The sequence below is a fragment of the Cervus canadensis genome, chromosome 6 (assembly GCF_019320065.1).
Source record: "Cervus canadensis isolate Bull #8, Minnesota chromosome 6, ASM1932006v1, whole genome shotgun sequence".
NCBI classification, from domain to species: Eukaryota; Metazoa; Chordata; class Mammalia; order Artiodactyla; family Cervidae; genus Cervus; species Cervus canadensis.
Genome location: NC_057391.1, coordinates 24,537,992 through 24,554,870, shown reverse-complemented (window position 1 = coordinate 24,554,870; position 16,879 = coordinate 24,537,992). Strand labels below are relative to the sequence as shown.

Here is a 16,879-nt window from a genome sequence, read left to right as displayed (position 1 = left end):
ACTGCAAGGAGATCCAACCAGTCCATCCCAAAGGAGATGAGTCCTGGGTGTTCACTGGAAAGACTGATGCTGAAGCTGAAACTCCAATACTTTGGCCACCTCATGAGAAGAGTTGACTCGTTGGAAAAGGCCCTGATGCTGGGAGGGATCGGGGGCAGGAGGAGAAGGGGATGAAAGAGGATGAGGTGGCTGGATGGCATCACCGACTCGATGGACATGAGTTTGAGTAAACTCCTGGAGTTTGTGATGGACAGGGAGGCCTGGCGTGCTGCGATTCATGGGGTCGCAAAGAGTAGGACATGACTGAGAGACAGAACTGAACTGAACTGATCCCTATTTCAAATAGAATTATGCTATTATTCTGCAGCAATAGACAGATTTTATTCTTGTGTTAATACTGCAGATGATTTATTCAATAGTTTCAAAAATGCCTAGTTTAAACACAATATCACACTTTCAAACTGTAAGCATCCCTTTGTTTAATACTTTAATTAATAAAATAAAAAACACACACTAAGGAAGAAAAACATATTTCTCATCATTTGGCTTAAAATGAAAAGTTAAGAATTTCATTTTCTTAAATTCTCTCTTGTTAATGGCATTTAATGCATATATAATTCTTGGTTTTCTCTGTTCAATAATGCCAGAAAAGAATAACAACTTGATATTTATCAAACACTGTGGTGGCAACTGATCTTTCCTCTTGAAAATACAAATTGTATAATATATTGGACACCATATTTTATAAGTATAATTTAGTAAATTCCAAATAACAGTTAATTCTTTAAGATTTGCCATCAACAAAGCCAATGATTTGCAAAGTAAAGGGTCCAGGAGATGGCAAGTCTTTCAATGCCTGCATTTCCAGTATCGACCAGCAGGTGGTAGTGATACCTTGTGTACCTTCAACCTAATTTTGAACCTAGCACTTACTTAAAAGTATTAGAAAAAAAAAAAAAAACTTTCCTGACAGAAGTACACTTATTACATTGACATTGTATAACTAATCACAAATTTCTTATTTTTGCATCCAAATATTAAGAGGAAGAAGTAATTTAACAAAAGTATAAAACAATATAATACTTCAAAGAAAAGCATAAACTTTCCACTAATTCACTATCATATACTGTATCTTTCATTTCATTCTAGTTTTAACTTTCCAGGCATTAAACTGACCTTAGGGTCTGTATGAAGCAAAGTGTGGTGTTTTGAAACTCATTTCATAATATCTTCTACTCATAGAATTTTCTAGCCTCTTTTTTCAGTCTGTGTTATCAGAAGGAGTTATCATGAATGTGTTTCTTATTAGCTAAAAGTGAGTGTCTACTTACAGCACTCACTTTGGACTTCATCAAAATTTATAATGAAACATACTCAGACTTTCTTTAATAGAACTCACAAATTTGTTTAAATGTTAAGTAGTAATGTCAGGAATGTGCATAGATAATCATTGCTTATTGATCAGAGGTTACTCCTATACCAGTATTGAATTTATAAGGCTTACAGAAATTCACTAATTTGTCATACTTTAGAGTTCTCTGAGTAGCTCAGTTGTTAGTTGTATGTAAATGTCATTATCTTCTAGTTAGCGTTTGATCAATACTTCTCATTTTCTATTCCTCTTTTCCAATGAATAGAATGCTAATATTGAATTTCCTAACTGAAACAATCACTCTTAACATTTTTATAGATATTCTTTGCTTCTGGAAAAATTTGCTTCTGTCAGCTTGCTTTTCTGAAATTTAAAATGTATTTAAAATACATGTATGAGGATAGTTTTAACATGAACTTGTGATTTCACAAATTTTGGCAATTTCAAGTTGATAATAACTTGAGAAATAAAAGCCTAACGTGTGCTGTGTGCACAAAAAATGTGGCAATTAATACCCAGGAATAAAACTAGATGTTAAAACTAAAAATAATGCAATGGAGTTGCCTTGTTAGAATTTAGAAGCTTATTCTTCAGTTTCCTCATGGCTGTTTTCACTTCCTGATTTCTCAAAGTATAGATGACTGGGTTCAGAATGGGAGTGAAGATGGTATAAAACACAGATAGAATCTTGTCTATCAGAAAACTGCTTAGTGGCCACATATAGATGAAGATGCAGGGGCCAAAGAACATGAAGACAACAATGAAATGAGCTGTGCAGGTAGAAAGAATCTTAGATGTTCCTTTTGAAGCATGATTTCTGATAGTTACCAAGACAATAACATAAGAACTGAATAGAAGAATAAAGCAGGACAAGGCAATGATGCCACTGGTTGAGATCATAAAGAGGCCCAGGACATAAGTATTTACACATGCTAGTTGGAACACCACAGGAAGGTCACAGAAAAAGCTATCTACCTCATTGGGACCACAGAATGGCAATGTGAAAGCGAATATGACCTGGCTCATGGAATGCATGACTCCTACAACCCAGGAGACCACCACAAGGGCAACACACATCTGGGGACTTATGATTGAAGCATAGTGGAGAGGCTTGCATATTGCAATATACCTATCAAAAGACATAGCCATTAGTAAAATAATCTCAGTGCCAGTAAAAAGGTGTAGAAAAAATATCTGGGTGATGCAACCATCAAAGGAGATGGTTTTGTGTCCACTGAGGTAGTCTGTGATCATCTTAGGGGTTGCAAAGGAAGCAAGAGACATATCAATGATGGAAAGGTTGGTGAGCAGGAAGTACATGGGGAAGTGCAGATGAGAGTCAGCTATCACTGTGATGACTATGAGGCTATTACCCACCATTGTTGCCACATAAAACAGCGAAAACACCACAAAGAAAAATGTCTGTAGTTTCCAGGATTTAGAGAGTCCTAGCAAAACAAAACCAGAAACTGTAGACTCGTTCGCCACATCCATCGTCCTAACTGATAGTTGGAAACCTATATCAAAGAAAAAGAAAAAAATTCAAGAGAAAACATGATTCTATTGAAGTGAAGGCTCTGTTTCCCAGATTCATTTTCATAGACTTTGCTTCCTCTAGGAAAACTTATCTTTAGTATTCTTTCCACCTTCATTGGCTATATTGATTTGAAAAGTAGGATATTAGGGATTGTGGTGGAATACCACTTAAGTCATAGATGTTGAAAATAACACTTTCCTTCCTAGTGCTAGTGGAAATCCAAATGAGATTAGCATGTGCAATTTTAAAGATAAGAACTCACATTAAGGAAGCACTTACTCTGAATTGACTGTGTGTTAAATGCATACACACACACACACACACACACACACACACACATACACACACACAGGTTTAGTCATTTAGAAACTTATCCATACTGAAAGTATGGATTTCCATAAGGTTATCCATCATGAAAGAACATTAAAAATTATATCTCATATAAGTGACATGGGCTCTTAAGCAACGTTATGGACAGACTTAAGTTGACAGTTGCAAAAGCTCATAAATTTATAGAGAATTATTAACATATTTATGGATAAAATTCATCTGATTGAGACCCACCAGAAACACAGAGAAAATTAGTTTTGTTGATATTTACCCAAACTAAGTTTTATAAAGTCAGCAAAAACAAGACTGAGAGCTGACTGTCACTCAGATCATGAACTACTTATTGCCAAATTCAGACTTAAATTGAAGAAAGTAGGGAAAACCACTAGACCATTCAGGTATGACCTAAATCAAATCCCTTATGATTATACAGTGGAAGTGAGAAATAGATTCAAGGGATTAAATCTGATAGAGTGCCTGAAGAATTATGGATGGAGGTTCATGACATTGTACAGAAGGCAGTGATCAAGACCATTCCCAAGAAAAAGAAATGCAAAAGGAAAATGGTTGTCTGAGGAAGCATTACAAATAGCTGTGAAAAGAAGAGAAGCAAAAGGCAAAGGAGAAAAGGAAAGATATACCCATTTGAATGCAGAGTTCCAAAGAACAGCAAAGAGAAATAAGAAAGCCTTCCTCAGTGATCAATGCAAAGAAATAGAGGAAAACAATAGAATGGGAAAGACTAGAGATCTCTTCAAGAAAATTAGAGATATCAAGGGAACATTCCATGCAAAGACGGGCACAATAAAGAACAGAAATAGTACGGACCTAACAGAAGCAGAAGTTATTAAGAAGATGTGGCAAGAATACACAGATGAACTATACAAAAAAAGATCTTCATGACCCAGATAATCATGATGGTATGATCACTTACCTAGAGCCAGACAGCCTGGAATGCAAAGTGAAGTGAGCCTTAGGAAGCATTCTACGAACAAAGCTAGTGGAGGTGATGGAATGCCAGTTGAGCTATTTCAAAACCTAGAAGATGATGCTGTGAAAATGCTGCACTCAATATGCCAGCAAATTTGGAAAACTCAGCAGTGGCCACGGGACTGGAAAAGGTCAGTTTTCATTCCAGTCCCAAAGAAAGGCAATGCCAAAGAATGCTCAAACTACTGCACAATTGCACTCATCTCACACACTAGCAAAGTAATGCTCAAAATTCTCCAAAACAGAATTCAATAGTATGTGAACCACGAACTTCCAGATGTTCAAGCTGAATTTACAAAAGGCAGAGGAACCAGAGGTCAAATTGCCAACATCTGCTAGATCATGAAAAAGCAAGAGAGTTCCAGAAAAACATCTACTTCTGTTTTATTGACTATGCCAAAGCCTTTGACTGTGTGGATCACAGTCAACAAACTGTTTTCCACAACAAACTGTGGAAAATTCTGAAAGAGATGGGCATACCAGACCACCTGACCTGCCTCTTGAGAAACCTGTATGCAGATCAGGAAGCAACAGTTAGAACTGGACATGGAACAACAGACTGGTTCCAAATAGGGAAAGAAGTACATCGAGGCTGTATATTGTCACCCTGCTTATTTAACTTATATGCAGAGTACATCATGAGAAATCCTGGACTGGATGAAGCACAAGCTGGAATCAAGATTGCTAGAAGAAACATCAATAACCTCAGATATTCAGGTGACACCACCCTTATGGCAGAAAGAGAAGAAGAACTAAAGAGCCTCTTGATGAAAGTGAAAAGTTGGCTTAGAGCTCAACATTCAGAAAACTAAGATCATGGCATCTGGTCCCATCACTTCATGGGAAACAGATGGGGAAACAGTGGAAACCATGACAGACTTTATTTTGGGGGGCTCCAAAATCACTACAGGTGATGACTGCAGCCATAAAATTAAAAGATGCTTACTTCTTGGAAGAAAAGTTATGACGAACCTAGACAGCATATTAAAAAGCAGAGGCATTACTTTGCCAACAAAAGTCCATCTAGTCAAGGCTATGGTTTTTCCAGTAGTCATGTATGGATGTGAGAGTTGGACTATAAACATAGCTGAGCACCAAAGAACTGATGCTTTTGAACTGTGGTGTTGGAGAAGACTCTTGAGAGTCCCTTGGACTGCAAGGAGATCCAACACCAGTCCATCCTAAAGGAAATCAGGCCTGACTATTCATTGGAAGGACTGATGCAGCTGAAACTCCAATACTTTGGCCACCTGATGGGAAGAACTGACTCATTTGAAAAGACTCTGATGCTGAGAAAGATTGAAGGCAGGAGGAGAAAGGAACAACAGAGGATGGGATGGTTGGATAGCCTCACTGACTCGATGTACATGAGTTTGAGCAAACTCCAGGGTGGTGATGAACAGGGAAGTCTGACATGCTGCAGCCTATGGGGTCACAAAGAGTGACTGAACTGAACTGAACTGAACAAGACTGAGTATCAAGTATATTGCAATATAGCCACTACCCCAAAGAAAGGCATTTAACTGCTTCTCTATTTCTCTTTTTCCTTAAATAGGAGTATGTTCCTCCTACAAATATTTGTGATTACATAATTACATGAATTAAAATTTTACCTTGTCTTCTACAGGATATATCATATCACTTCAATGAGAATAAGCCTTAAGGCTTAGTCCCACTTCTGTTTGAATTCTCCCTTCATATATGCCAACATATGCAAACTGTTTTAATGACCTAATCCTCCAGAATTAGAAGGTGGAAGTAGGAAAGACACACGAAAAAAAGAAAAGAGCACTTTTGCTTACCAGATCTCTAGCAGAATCAAGGCTTTATAGTATACACAGTGTTGAGTAGGCTCTGACGGAGAATGTAGAGGAGTTAGTTTTAAATATAAATAAATGACCTAGGTGAATCATTAGCTGTGTAGCAGCTGTAGATAAAATGGATGTTGTAGGGACTTGGGAATTGACCAAGAAATCATATTTCAATGGGATCTTTTGAACAACAACAGTGGTATGATTTAGTTCACAACAGGAAGATATATTAATTTTCTCATGGGAATTTACAATGATTGTTTTTACCTGGACCTGAGAGATTCAGGGGATGGAAGTTGGAAAAGTCAACATTTAGAAGGTAGAAGGAGATGCCAACAAATTTTAATGAGCACTCTTGATTATCTAGCCTTGTTCTAGAGGCCATGGGAGAATAAAATCCAGGAACATTTATTTATGCTTTAAGTAATGTATAATTTTTTGGAGTTACTGAACACTCATAAATAAAACAATTTGTGAAACAGTGCAGTCAAATATATCAAGTTTTCAACCAATTCTTAGAGATAAAGAGTGCACTGGATTTTAGATAAGGGAAAAATTGCAGTGTGCTTAATCAATCAAGAATATGTTCTTACAGAAGAAATATCATGAACTTGACCTATAATGAAAACTAAAATTTCGCTTGGTAAGGGAAAAAAGTATGTGGGAAATGAAATAGTGGAACTTATTTGCAGGAACAAGATATTCAGCTAGCAGTTTAGAAGAATAAGAATGCCACTCTAAAATATGATTTGATGTAAGAGACGATAATGGCTCATTGTAAGACTATAGGCAGTTATGGTGACTTGAAATCAATATTTTGTAAGGATTTATACAGATGATTTGAGAAGAGAGCATTTGAAGGCAGGAAATTATTAAATTAAATAATTCTACTTAGTTTATCTCTTCAGAGACCCTCCATTGCTGTAAGAAGAGCATAATTCCCATTTTTTTGTTTTGTTTTTTTTTTTTAACCAAAGCCTTGGAAACATGACTTATTTATTCAACATAATATGGGCAGAAGTTTTGTGCCACATGTGCCACATTTGAGCAGAAGCTTTAAGATTCAATGCATAATTCCCGCATTGCTCTTTATCCATCTTCCTGGGTCCAAGGATGAAGAGATGATGGGAAGCAGACTGTGCTCATAGATAAAAAGACACAATTCTGTGAACGAGTTCATTATCTCCTAATTGTTGTATACATTTAACATCATGCTAATCATTATCCCAGCAGGCTTAAATTGATTTTAAAATTAATATGAAATTTCAAATAACCTAAGATCACTGAAACAATGTGAACAGAACAAATTTGTTAGGGTCACAAAATCTGTTTTCAACACTTATTATAAAGCTATAGTAATCATTAGAGTATTGTGTTTGCCTACAAAACAGATGCATGGAACAGAATGGAAAGTCCAGAAGAATTTCACATATATGATAACTGATTTTCAAAAAAGGTACCAAAATAATTTGATAGGAAAGAAGAGCCCTTTTAACAAAAGACTGTTTAACAATTGTTCTTTGTTCCAGTGGCTCAGTGGTAAAGGACCTGCCTGCAATGCAGGAGACACAGGAGATCAGGTTGGATCCCTGGGTCGGGAAGATCCCCTGGAGCAGGGCATGGCAACCCACTCCAGCATTCTTGCCTAGAGAATCTCATGGACAGAGAAGCCTGGTGGGCTACAGTCTATAGGGTTGCAAAGAGTCAGACATGACTGGAGAAACTAAGCATGCATGCACATCTATATGGAAAGTAAATAAATAACTTCATTCCTTGTCTGCAACCTTATGCAAAAAGCATTTTGAAATGTCTCCAGTAAATTAATAAGAAAAATTTCAATAGGGAAAAAATTGACAAAAAAAAAAAAACACAATAAATAAGTAATTCCTAGAATAAATTACACCTAATAACAAATAAACTTATGAGAAATATTTAACCTCATTAATGGCCAGGGAACTGCATATTAAAATAAAAATCAATGACATTTTTGCTCATCAAATTGATCAAAATTTAGAAGAATATTTAGGGATATTTTGTATCATGGATGGGGCTTCCCAGGTGATGCTAGTGGTAAAGAACCTACCTGCCAGTACAGAAGACATAAGAGATGGGGGTTTGATCTCTGGGTGGGGAAGATCCCCTGAAGGAGGGCATGGCAACCCCTTCCGTATTCTTGCCTGGAGAATCCCCACGGGCAGAGGATCCTGGCAGGCTATCATCCATAGTATCACAAAGAGTCAGATCTGGCTGAAGCAACTTAGCACACACGCATATCATTGATGAATGTATAAACTGCAGCGTTAAAAACAAACAAACCCAATATCTCGGCAATAACTTCTAAAATTAAAGTATACTTTTCTTCAATGTCATTTGACTCATAAATCTTTCTTTTGAGAATCAATTCATGGAAATAAAAGCAGTGATCCTTTAAACTATGAAAAAAAAAATATTTATTTTAGCAGAGTAAGCAGTGGGAAAAATAAGGGGAAAAATCTGATTACCTATTAGTAAAGGAATTATATAAGTTACAGAATACCCTTACTTTAAAAAATACAGCTGTCATGAAAAGAAATACTTGAATTTGAATACACTACAATGTCTATAATAAACCATCAAATGAAAAACAAACTGGTTGGTCATGTGTATTATATGATCTTAATTTTATAAGAAACAAACAATAACAGAGTAGACTAACACTGGCTACATCAGGGATTGAGAATAAAGAAGTAGTTGATGCATTTCCTTCTTCATATATATTTGGAAAATTTTCACTTCTTACTAATTTTGTTTGCAGTTAAATACACATAATATAAAATTTACCTTTAGTGATATTTAGTATATTCTGAGCATTGTGCAACTATCACCACCATCTAGTTCAAGAAAATTTTTTTGTCAATGACTGCCACTATCCCCTTTCACATTCCAGAACATTTTATCCAAAAGGAAAGCCTGTATTTGTTGAGCAAACACTCCCAAATCTCCTTTCTCCAAGCCCTTACAATCAATAATCTGTTTTCTGTATGCGTTTGTCTATTCCTGACATTTCATACAAATGAAATAACATAATATGCAGCCTTTTGTGTCAAAAACTTGTACATAAATGTTTGTAGTAGCATTATTCACAACAGCCAAAATGTGGAAACATCTATAAACTGATTAATGAATAAACTAAATGTTGGATAGCCATACAATGGAATATTATTTGGCCATGAAATGGAATGAGGTATAAAATAGTGATCCATGCTACAACCTGAATGAACCTTGAAAACATTGCAAGAAGCCACATGTCTTACTCTTGAAACTACAGTTGACCCTTGAACATGGGGGTTAAGAGTAAGAAGTCAAAAATTTGTGTGTAACTTGATAGTAAGTCCTCTGTGTCCACCATTCCACATCCATGGATTAAACCAACCTCGAATCATGTAGTGTTCTCATATTTACTACTGAAAAAAAATCCACATATAAATGGACTAGGACAGTTCAAACCTGTGTTGTTCAAGGGTCAACTATGTAACTATGTGAGTGTGTGTGTATAAAGTCATGTATATTGGAGATGAACAGACTGAAAAAACAACTCTTCTAGGATATTTAAGAGAGGTGGGACACAGGCACATCTCTGCCTCCAATATTGGAGAGAAATGCGGGCAATATAGGAGTCACCAGTTATAAGAGCAAAGACCTTAGCTAGAAATGCCCAGGGAACCAGTACAGGGTGGGAAAATTTGAACTGTAATTGACTAATTGTGGAGGCTCAGTATGGACAACTTTGAGTGTTAAAAACTAGAGAACCTGGTCATATGAGCAAAATTTTATATTATTTATCTCCAAGAGTTAGACTAGATTCTTAGAGTATATCAGAGAAAAAATCCTCTCCAGCTTCCAGCAGAGAGGAAGAGGAAAAAGAACCATTTTGAAATATGTCAGAGCACACATACACACATTAACAATGTCTGCCCTAGGAGAAACCATTTAACCAGAACCTAACCTGATAGGGTATTATCAGAGCCCAGCTGACCTAGAAGATGGGGAATACCCCATCTCCAGTCAGCTTTGGCCTTCCGTATGGGATAAAGGAGAATCCCAACTCTAGCTCACTCAAGACATTCTATCCTACCCAAGCAATTAGGAAAACAAAAGGAAGCAAAACACTTATGAAGTTCACCCAGAAGTACAGGCTTACTGAAACTCTGAGACCTAATCATGGGTCTATAGAAAGCTTCCCCTCACCCCTGCATTTAACTACCACATTATTTAAGGCATGTTTATGGTAGCTCCTTTTACCCAGGTTTGACCATCAAAAAAAAAAAAAAAAAAAAAAAATCACAAGGCATACCAAAATCAAAACAAACAAAAAAAAAAAAAAAATAGAAAAACCCACAGTTTGAAGAAGCAGAGTAAGCATCAGAACCACCAGAATGTATGGAATCAGAATTCCATACATTGGGAATATTGGAATTACCAGACTGGGAATTTAAAACAAATGTTATGGATGTGCTAATGGATAAAGTAGACAACAGGCAAGAACAGATGGACAATGTAAGCAAAGAGATGGAGATCCTAAGAAAGCACCAAAAGGGTAATGCAATAGATCCAAAACACTGAAACGGAAATGAAGAATGCCTCTGATGGGCTCATTGGTGCCCTGGATGTGGCTGAAGAAAGAATATGTGAACTTAAGGATACCTCAAATATTAACAGAAACCTTCAAAATTGAAAAGCAAAGAGAACAAAACCTGAAAAAAGAAAAGAGAGAGAATATCCAAAGTTTGTGGGACTGCTACAAAATGTATAACGTATGTGTGGTGAGAATTTCAGGAGGAGAAAGAGAGAAAGGAACAGAAGAAACATCTGGAACGATAATGAACCTAACCATAGTCAAAGAGCATTCCCTGCCCCAGGGAAACTGCCCCAGAAGTATTTTAGAACAGCCATGGGCCAAGTCCCACTATGTGCCTTTGTTTCTCTTCTTTTTCAATTGGTGTGTCTGTCACAATTAACTGATCAGAGTCTCATCATTGAACGTTGGGTGTGTGAAGAGTAGAACAGATGATGTCTTTTGATTCATATGAAGAAGATCTGCGCCCAAGGAACCACCCACACACGCATACACATATATATGTGGAGCTGGTGCAGAAGAAAAGACCTTGGACTTCTAGCCAAATAGTTGAGAATTTGAGAATCTTGAAATTTAGTGCGCATATTTTTCATGCAGGAAGACTGTAAATAATTGTATCCAGAGAGTGAGCAGATATAGATTGGAAATCACAACCAGAATATATTACATCTTCTTCAAATAAAAACTGAACATTTTCCCAACCCCATGGATCTTGGAAATTGCTTTGAGCAATAAAATTTGGTTACAGGGTTGTGTGAGGTCCAGAGACCTGTGTGAGTTAGCAGGGTTCCAATTTTCATTCCACTGTACTGGGATATAGTTCCTGTGTAAAGAAGTTCAAACTGTAGTAGGTTTCCAAGCTGTTAGATTTTTATCTGATATAAATTATTTTGCATATGATAGTTGATAAACAGTATCTCAATGTAATTTAACAGCTTATTTTTTTGGCTGCACCATGTAGCTTATGTGATCTTAGTTCCCCAACCAGGGATCAAACTCTGGGCCCACTACAGTGAAAGCACCAAGTCCTAACCACTGACCCACCAGGGAATTCCCTAATACATTTTCTTATTAAAGTTTGAACATTTTTATACAGCTTGTTCCTATTTGCATCATGCAAAATGCCAAGCTGGAATCAAGATTTCTGGGAGAAATATGATAACCTCAGATATTCAGGTGACACCACCCTTACAGCAGAAAGTGAAGAGGAACTAAAGAGCCTCTTGGTAAAGGTGAAAGAGGAGAGTAGAAGGCTGGCCTAAAACTCAACATTCAAAAAGACTAAGATCATGGCATCCGGTCTCATCACTTAATGGCAAATAGTTGGGGAAACAGTGGAAACAGTGACAGACTTTATTTTCTTTGACTCCAAAATCAGTGCAGACAGTGACTGCAGCCATGAAATTAAAAGACGCTTACTCCTTGGAAGAAAAACTATGACAAACCTAAGCAGTGTTTTAAAAAACAGAGACATCACTTTGCTGACAAAGGTCCATATAGTCAAAGTAATGGTTTTTCCAGTAGTAATGTACAGATGTGAGTGTTGGACCGTAAAGAAGGCTGAGAACTGAAGAACTGATGCTTTCAAACTGTGGTGTTGGAGAAAACTCTTGAGAGTCCCTTAGACAGCAAAGAGATCAAAACAGTCAATCCTAAAGGAAATCAGGCCTGAATATTCATTGGAAGGACTGATGCTGAAGCTCCAATACTTTAGCCACCTGATGAAAAGAGCCAACTCATTGGAAAAACCCTGATGCTGAGAAAGATTGAAGGTAGGAGGAGAAGGGGGCAACAGAGGATGAGATGGTGGGATGGCATCACTGACTCAATGGACATAATTCTGAACAAACTCTGGGAGATAGTGAAGCACAGGGAAGCCTGGTGCGCTGCAGTCCAAAGGGTCGCAAAGAGTCGGAAACAACTTAGCGACTGAACAACAATAACGTATTTGCACATCTTGTTCCATTTCTCTGCATGGTTGCTGGTCTTTTTACTCGTTTATTAGCTCTTTATGTATTAATTTATCATTGCTTCATCCTTAAAGGTTAGATTTTTTTCTCTAAGTATTCATTTGTGTCAGCTATGCTTTTGCGTTTCTGCCATGAAAAAGTATGTAATCAAAATATTCAATTTTCCCTTATTATTAATGAATTTTGAGTTGTAGTTGGGAATTATTTCCTCCCCTAGATATAAAAAGAAAATCAGGTTTTACAAGTAAATATGTGTAAGGTAGGTAAGGTATGAGGAATTAATGCAGTTCTTTTCAAGGTGGCTATCCAGCTATCTCAAAATCACTTGTTAAAAAGCACTAATTGTCCCCTACTCCCTGGGTTGGGAAGATCCTCTGGAGAAGGAAATGGCAGCCCACTCCAGTATTCTTGCCTGGAAAATCCCATGGATCACGGAGCCTGGTAGCTACCGTCCATGGGGTCACAAAGAGTCAGACACGACTGAGCGACTTCACTTCACTTCATTTTAGAAATTCATTTTTTATATACTTTATTTCCATGTGCAATTAAGCCTATTCCTTGATTTTTAATTTTGTTTTTTTAATTGTTTTTATATTAATTCATCTATATCAAATTGTTTTATTTATGGCATCTTTATAGCATGGTTTCTCTGCACTCTAGAACTCATCCTCTCCCATTGCTCTACTTTTTAAAATGTATCCCTGGCTCCTCTTGCATGTTTGCATTTTATTTTTCTGAAAGAATTTTGTAGTCAGTTTATCTAGATCAAAGAGGCCTGGTGTGATTTATTATTTAAATTACATTAACTCTATAAATTCATTTAAGGTGAACGGACATCTTTATGATGTATATTCTAATTCAAGATCATGGTGTATGTTTCCATTTGTTCAAGTCTATATTTGAGTCTTGTAGGAGGGCTTTGGAGAAGGCAATGGCACCCCACTCCAGTACTCTTGCCTGGAAAATACATGGATGGTGGAGACTGGTAGGCTGCAGTCCATGGGGTCGTTAAGAGGTGGATGCGGCTGAGCAACTTCACTTTCTTTTTTTTTTTTAATTTTTTATTAGTTGGAGGCTAATTACTTCACAACATTTCAGTGGGTTTTGTCATACATTGATATGAATCAGCCATAGATTTACACGTATTCCCCATCCCGATTCCCCCTCCCACCTCCCTCTCCACCCGATTCCTCTGGGTCTTCCCAGTGCACCAGGCCCGAGCACTTGTCTCATGCATCCCACCTGGGCTGGTGATCTGTTTCACCATAGATAGTATACATGCTGTTCTTTTGAAATATCCGACCCTCACATTCTCCCACAGAGTTCAATAGTCTGTTCTGTATTTGTGTGTCTCTTTTTCTGTTTTGCATATAGGTTATCGTTACCATCTTTCTAAATTCCATATATATGCGTTAGTATGCTTAATGTTCTTTATCTTTCTGGCTTACTTCACTCTGTATAAGGGCTCCAGTTTCATCCATCTCATTAGAACTGTTCAAATGAATTCTTTTTAACGGCTGAGTAATATTCCATGGTGTATATGTACCACAGCTTCCTTATCCATTCATCTGCTGATGGGCATCTAGGTTGCTTCCATGTCCTGGCTATTATAAACAGTGCTGCAATGAACATTGGGGTGCACGTGTCTCTTTCAGATCTGGTTTCCTCTGTGTGTATGCCCAGAAGTGGGATTGCTGGGTCATATGGCAGTTCTATTTCCAGTTTTTTAAGAAATCTCCACACTGTTTTCCATAGCGGCTGTACTAGCTTGCATTCCCACCAACAGTGTAAGAGGGTTCCCTTTTCTCCACACCCTCTCCAGCATTTATTGCTTGTAGACTTTTGGATAGCAGCCATCCTGACTGGCGTGTAATGGTACCTCATTGTGGTTTTGATTTGCATTTCTCTAATAATGAGTGATGTTGAGCATCTTTTCATGTGTTTGTTAGCCATCTGTAAGGGAACAGCTTCAGAAGGGACTGGTGCAACAGATTAAAATCCCTCTAGAAAACACTGACTACACCGTAAGGGGCCTGTAGATACCGAGAAGTGTAAGCTGGAACGAGGAGCTATCTGAAACTGAGCCGAACCCACAGCAACTTCACTTTCACTTTTCACTTTCATGTATTGGAGAAGGAAATGGCAACCCACTCCAGTGTTCTTGCCTGGAGAATCCCAGGGACAGGGGAGCCTGGTTGGCTTCCGTTTATGGGGTCGCACAGAGTCGGACATGACTGAAGCGACTTAGCAGCAGCAGCAGCAGGAGGGCTTTAAACTTTTCCTCACATAGGTTCTGAACACTTCCTTTAAGAGTATGAATTTTTCTGGTCTCAAACAGGGAAACACATTCTCATTTATTTTTCAATGAACTGAGAGATAACATTTGTAGCCCCAAAGCCAAATAATAGATCCTATTTGTCTTATCTTTGCTGTGGCCCAAGATAAGGATTCTCACTTACATCTTTCCCATCATATTCACTCCATATACATAGAGCACTTAAGAATAATAATGACACTTTATGATCCATCTTTAACTCTGGACAAAATGTGTTGAATGTTCTAATAATTCCCATTGGAACTTGAACATGTGTTAGTTCCCCCAGGGAGTAGCTGGTTCTTTTCATGCCATGAAATTTATTGAATCCATTCATATCAATACAGATGTTATAAATACAAAGATCTCAAAGATTGTTGAGCCTCTTTTATCCAGAAATTAGGCAGAGGATTGATCTGAGGTCGCTCTGGAGTGGTTGCCATTGCTTTCAGGGACTAGTTGAGTACCAGAAGGTTAATATGTCTGGGGAAAGGATCCTAAAACCATCTAGATCAACGCACTTCATCATTAACATATGAAGAATCAGAGGTACCCTTTAATGCAGTGAATTATCTAATCTTACGTATCTAGGACAAGATTTGAATCCACATTTTCTCAATCCCAGTTCACTGCTCTTTCTGCTACACCAATATAAGTGTAAGCTATGCTGGAGGCATCCTTTTCAATATCAGCTATGTGGGTGCAGAATCAAATCTAGTTTCTGAAATGGGTAAAGTCAGAACAGTGTGGAGTTAGAGAAAGGGTACCTAACGTCAAAACAGAAAGTCAAGAGTATGAGTACTTGCATGTGTAGATTGGCTTAGTCTTGGAACAGTTTATTTAGAATACATACTTACAGCAGAGTTTTGAGAAAGAAAAGAGAAGAGAAAAACTTGGCTTGATGACAAGATGAAAGGGCTTTGATGTGAATTCTAGGTATACATCATTTCAATTGACTTTCAGTGTATTTTGTAAAGTCTTCTTAGATCTCAGTGAGGATTTCCCTAAGCAGTCTAGCTTTAATGTTTACAGCATGTTGTTTTATATAACTTATTCTAGGTTCTCCATTATCTTTCTCTGTCTCTACATGAATCTGTTTCCTATTTTTTCTAAGTGAACTCTAGAAATAGGAAGTTTCCTGCTGTAAACTGCTTTGGTGAAAATCTGTAAAATCCAGCAGTTAAAAAATATCTGACTTCAGGCAGCAGAGTGTTTAACAGAGATTTTATATTTAACCTATACTTGGAAATATATGAAGGCTTCAGGCTTTAACCATATCATGTTCATGAGCCTTTGAGGTGTATGGCATTCGTGGCATAGAACAGGATCATACATGCCTGCATAACTGAAATGGAGAACTAAAAATAAGAGGCTATTTAATTTTTATTCTGAACCATGGCTAATAGAAAATTGAAACAGACTGTTTCTCTGTATCCCTTTTTTTTAGGTTGTATTTCCTTACCCCACTCATTGCAAGAAACCAGTGCCTACTCTCCTTTGCTTCATTGTGTTCCCACTAATAATCAATCATAATTTTCAAACATTGTTCACTCCAGTCTTTCTCTGGCATCATGATGTTTTGAAGAAGGTTTCCATTCTTTTCCCATTCAAAACTTGGCAGCTACCTGTATGGTTTTTTAAGTGTTTCACAAACTAAGGAGTAATATTCAAGTAACTTAATTTTTATTTCTTTTATAAAGATTGGCATCATACTTTAAGCAAATTGCAAAATCATAAGAATTAACCTGAACTGATATTTTAATTAGTTACTTAAAATATCTGAAAAGGTCATGGGGGAAATATTCGAGTAATGTGAACAGAAGAATGATACAACAGAAAACTATTATCTGGTGATGGGCAACCCCTATATTATTTCATGCAGAAAAATCTCACTTTGTGTTTAATCACTGTATTTTTCCTCATTCTCCTCCATTTGGAAG

The 16,879-nt window shown here is 37.2% G+C and overlaps 1 protein-coding gene across 1 annotated transcript; it reads right to left on the bottom strand.

Annotated features, from left to right (window-relative positions):
* Window positions 1-1,912: 1,912 nt before the first annotated feature.
* LOC122444117 (olfactory receptor 4K2) lies at window positions 1,913-2,866 on the bottom strand. Its single transcript, XM_043472918.1, has one exon. The coding sequence runs from the start codon at window positions 2,864-2,866 to the stop codon at window positions 1,913-1,915; it is 954 nt and encodes a 317-aa protein (XP_043328853.1).
* Between the last annotated feature and the right edge of the window lie 14,013 nt (window positions 2,867-16,879).

Bases quoted from the DNA above. Each gene is read 5' to 3' on its own strand.
- LOC122444117 (XM_043472918.1), bottom strand. From the start codon at position 2,866: ATGGATGTGGCGAACGAGTCTACAGTTTCTGGTTTTGTTTTGCTAGGA.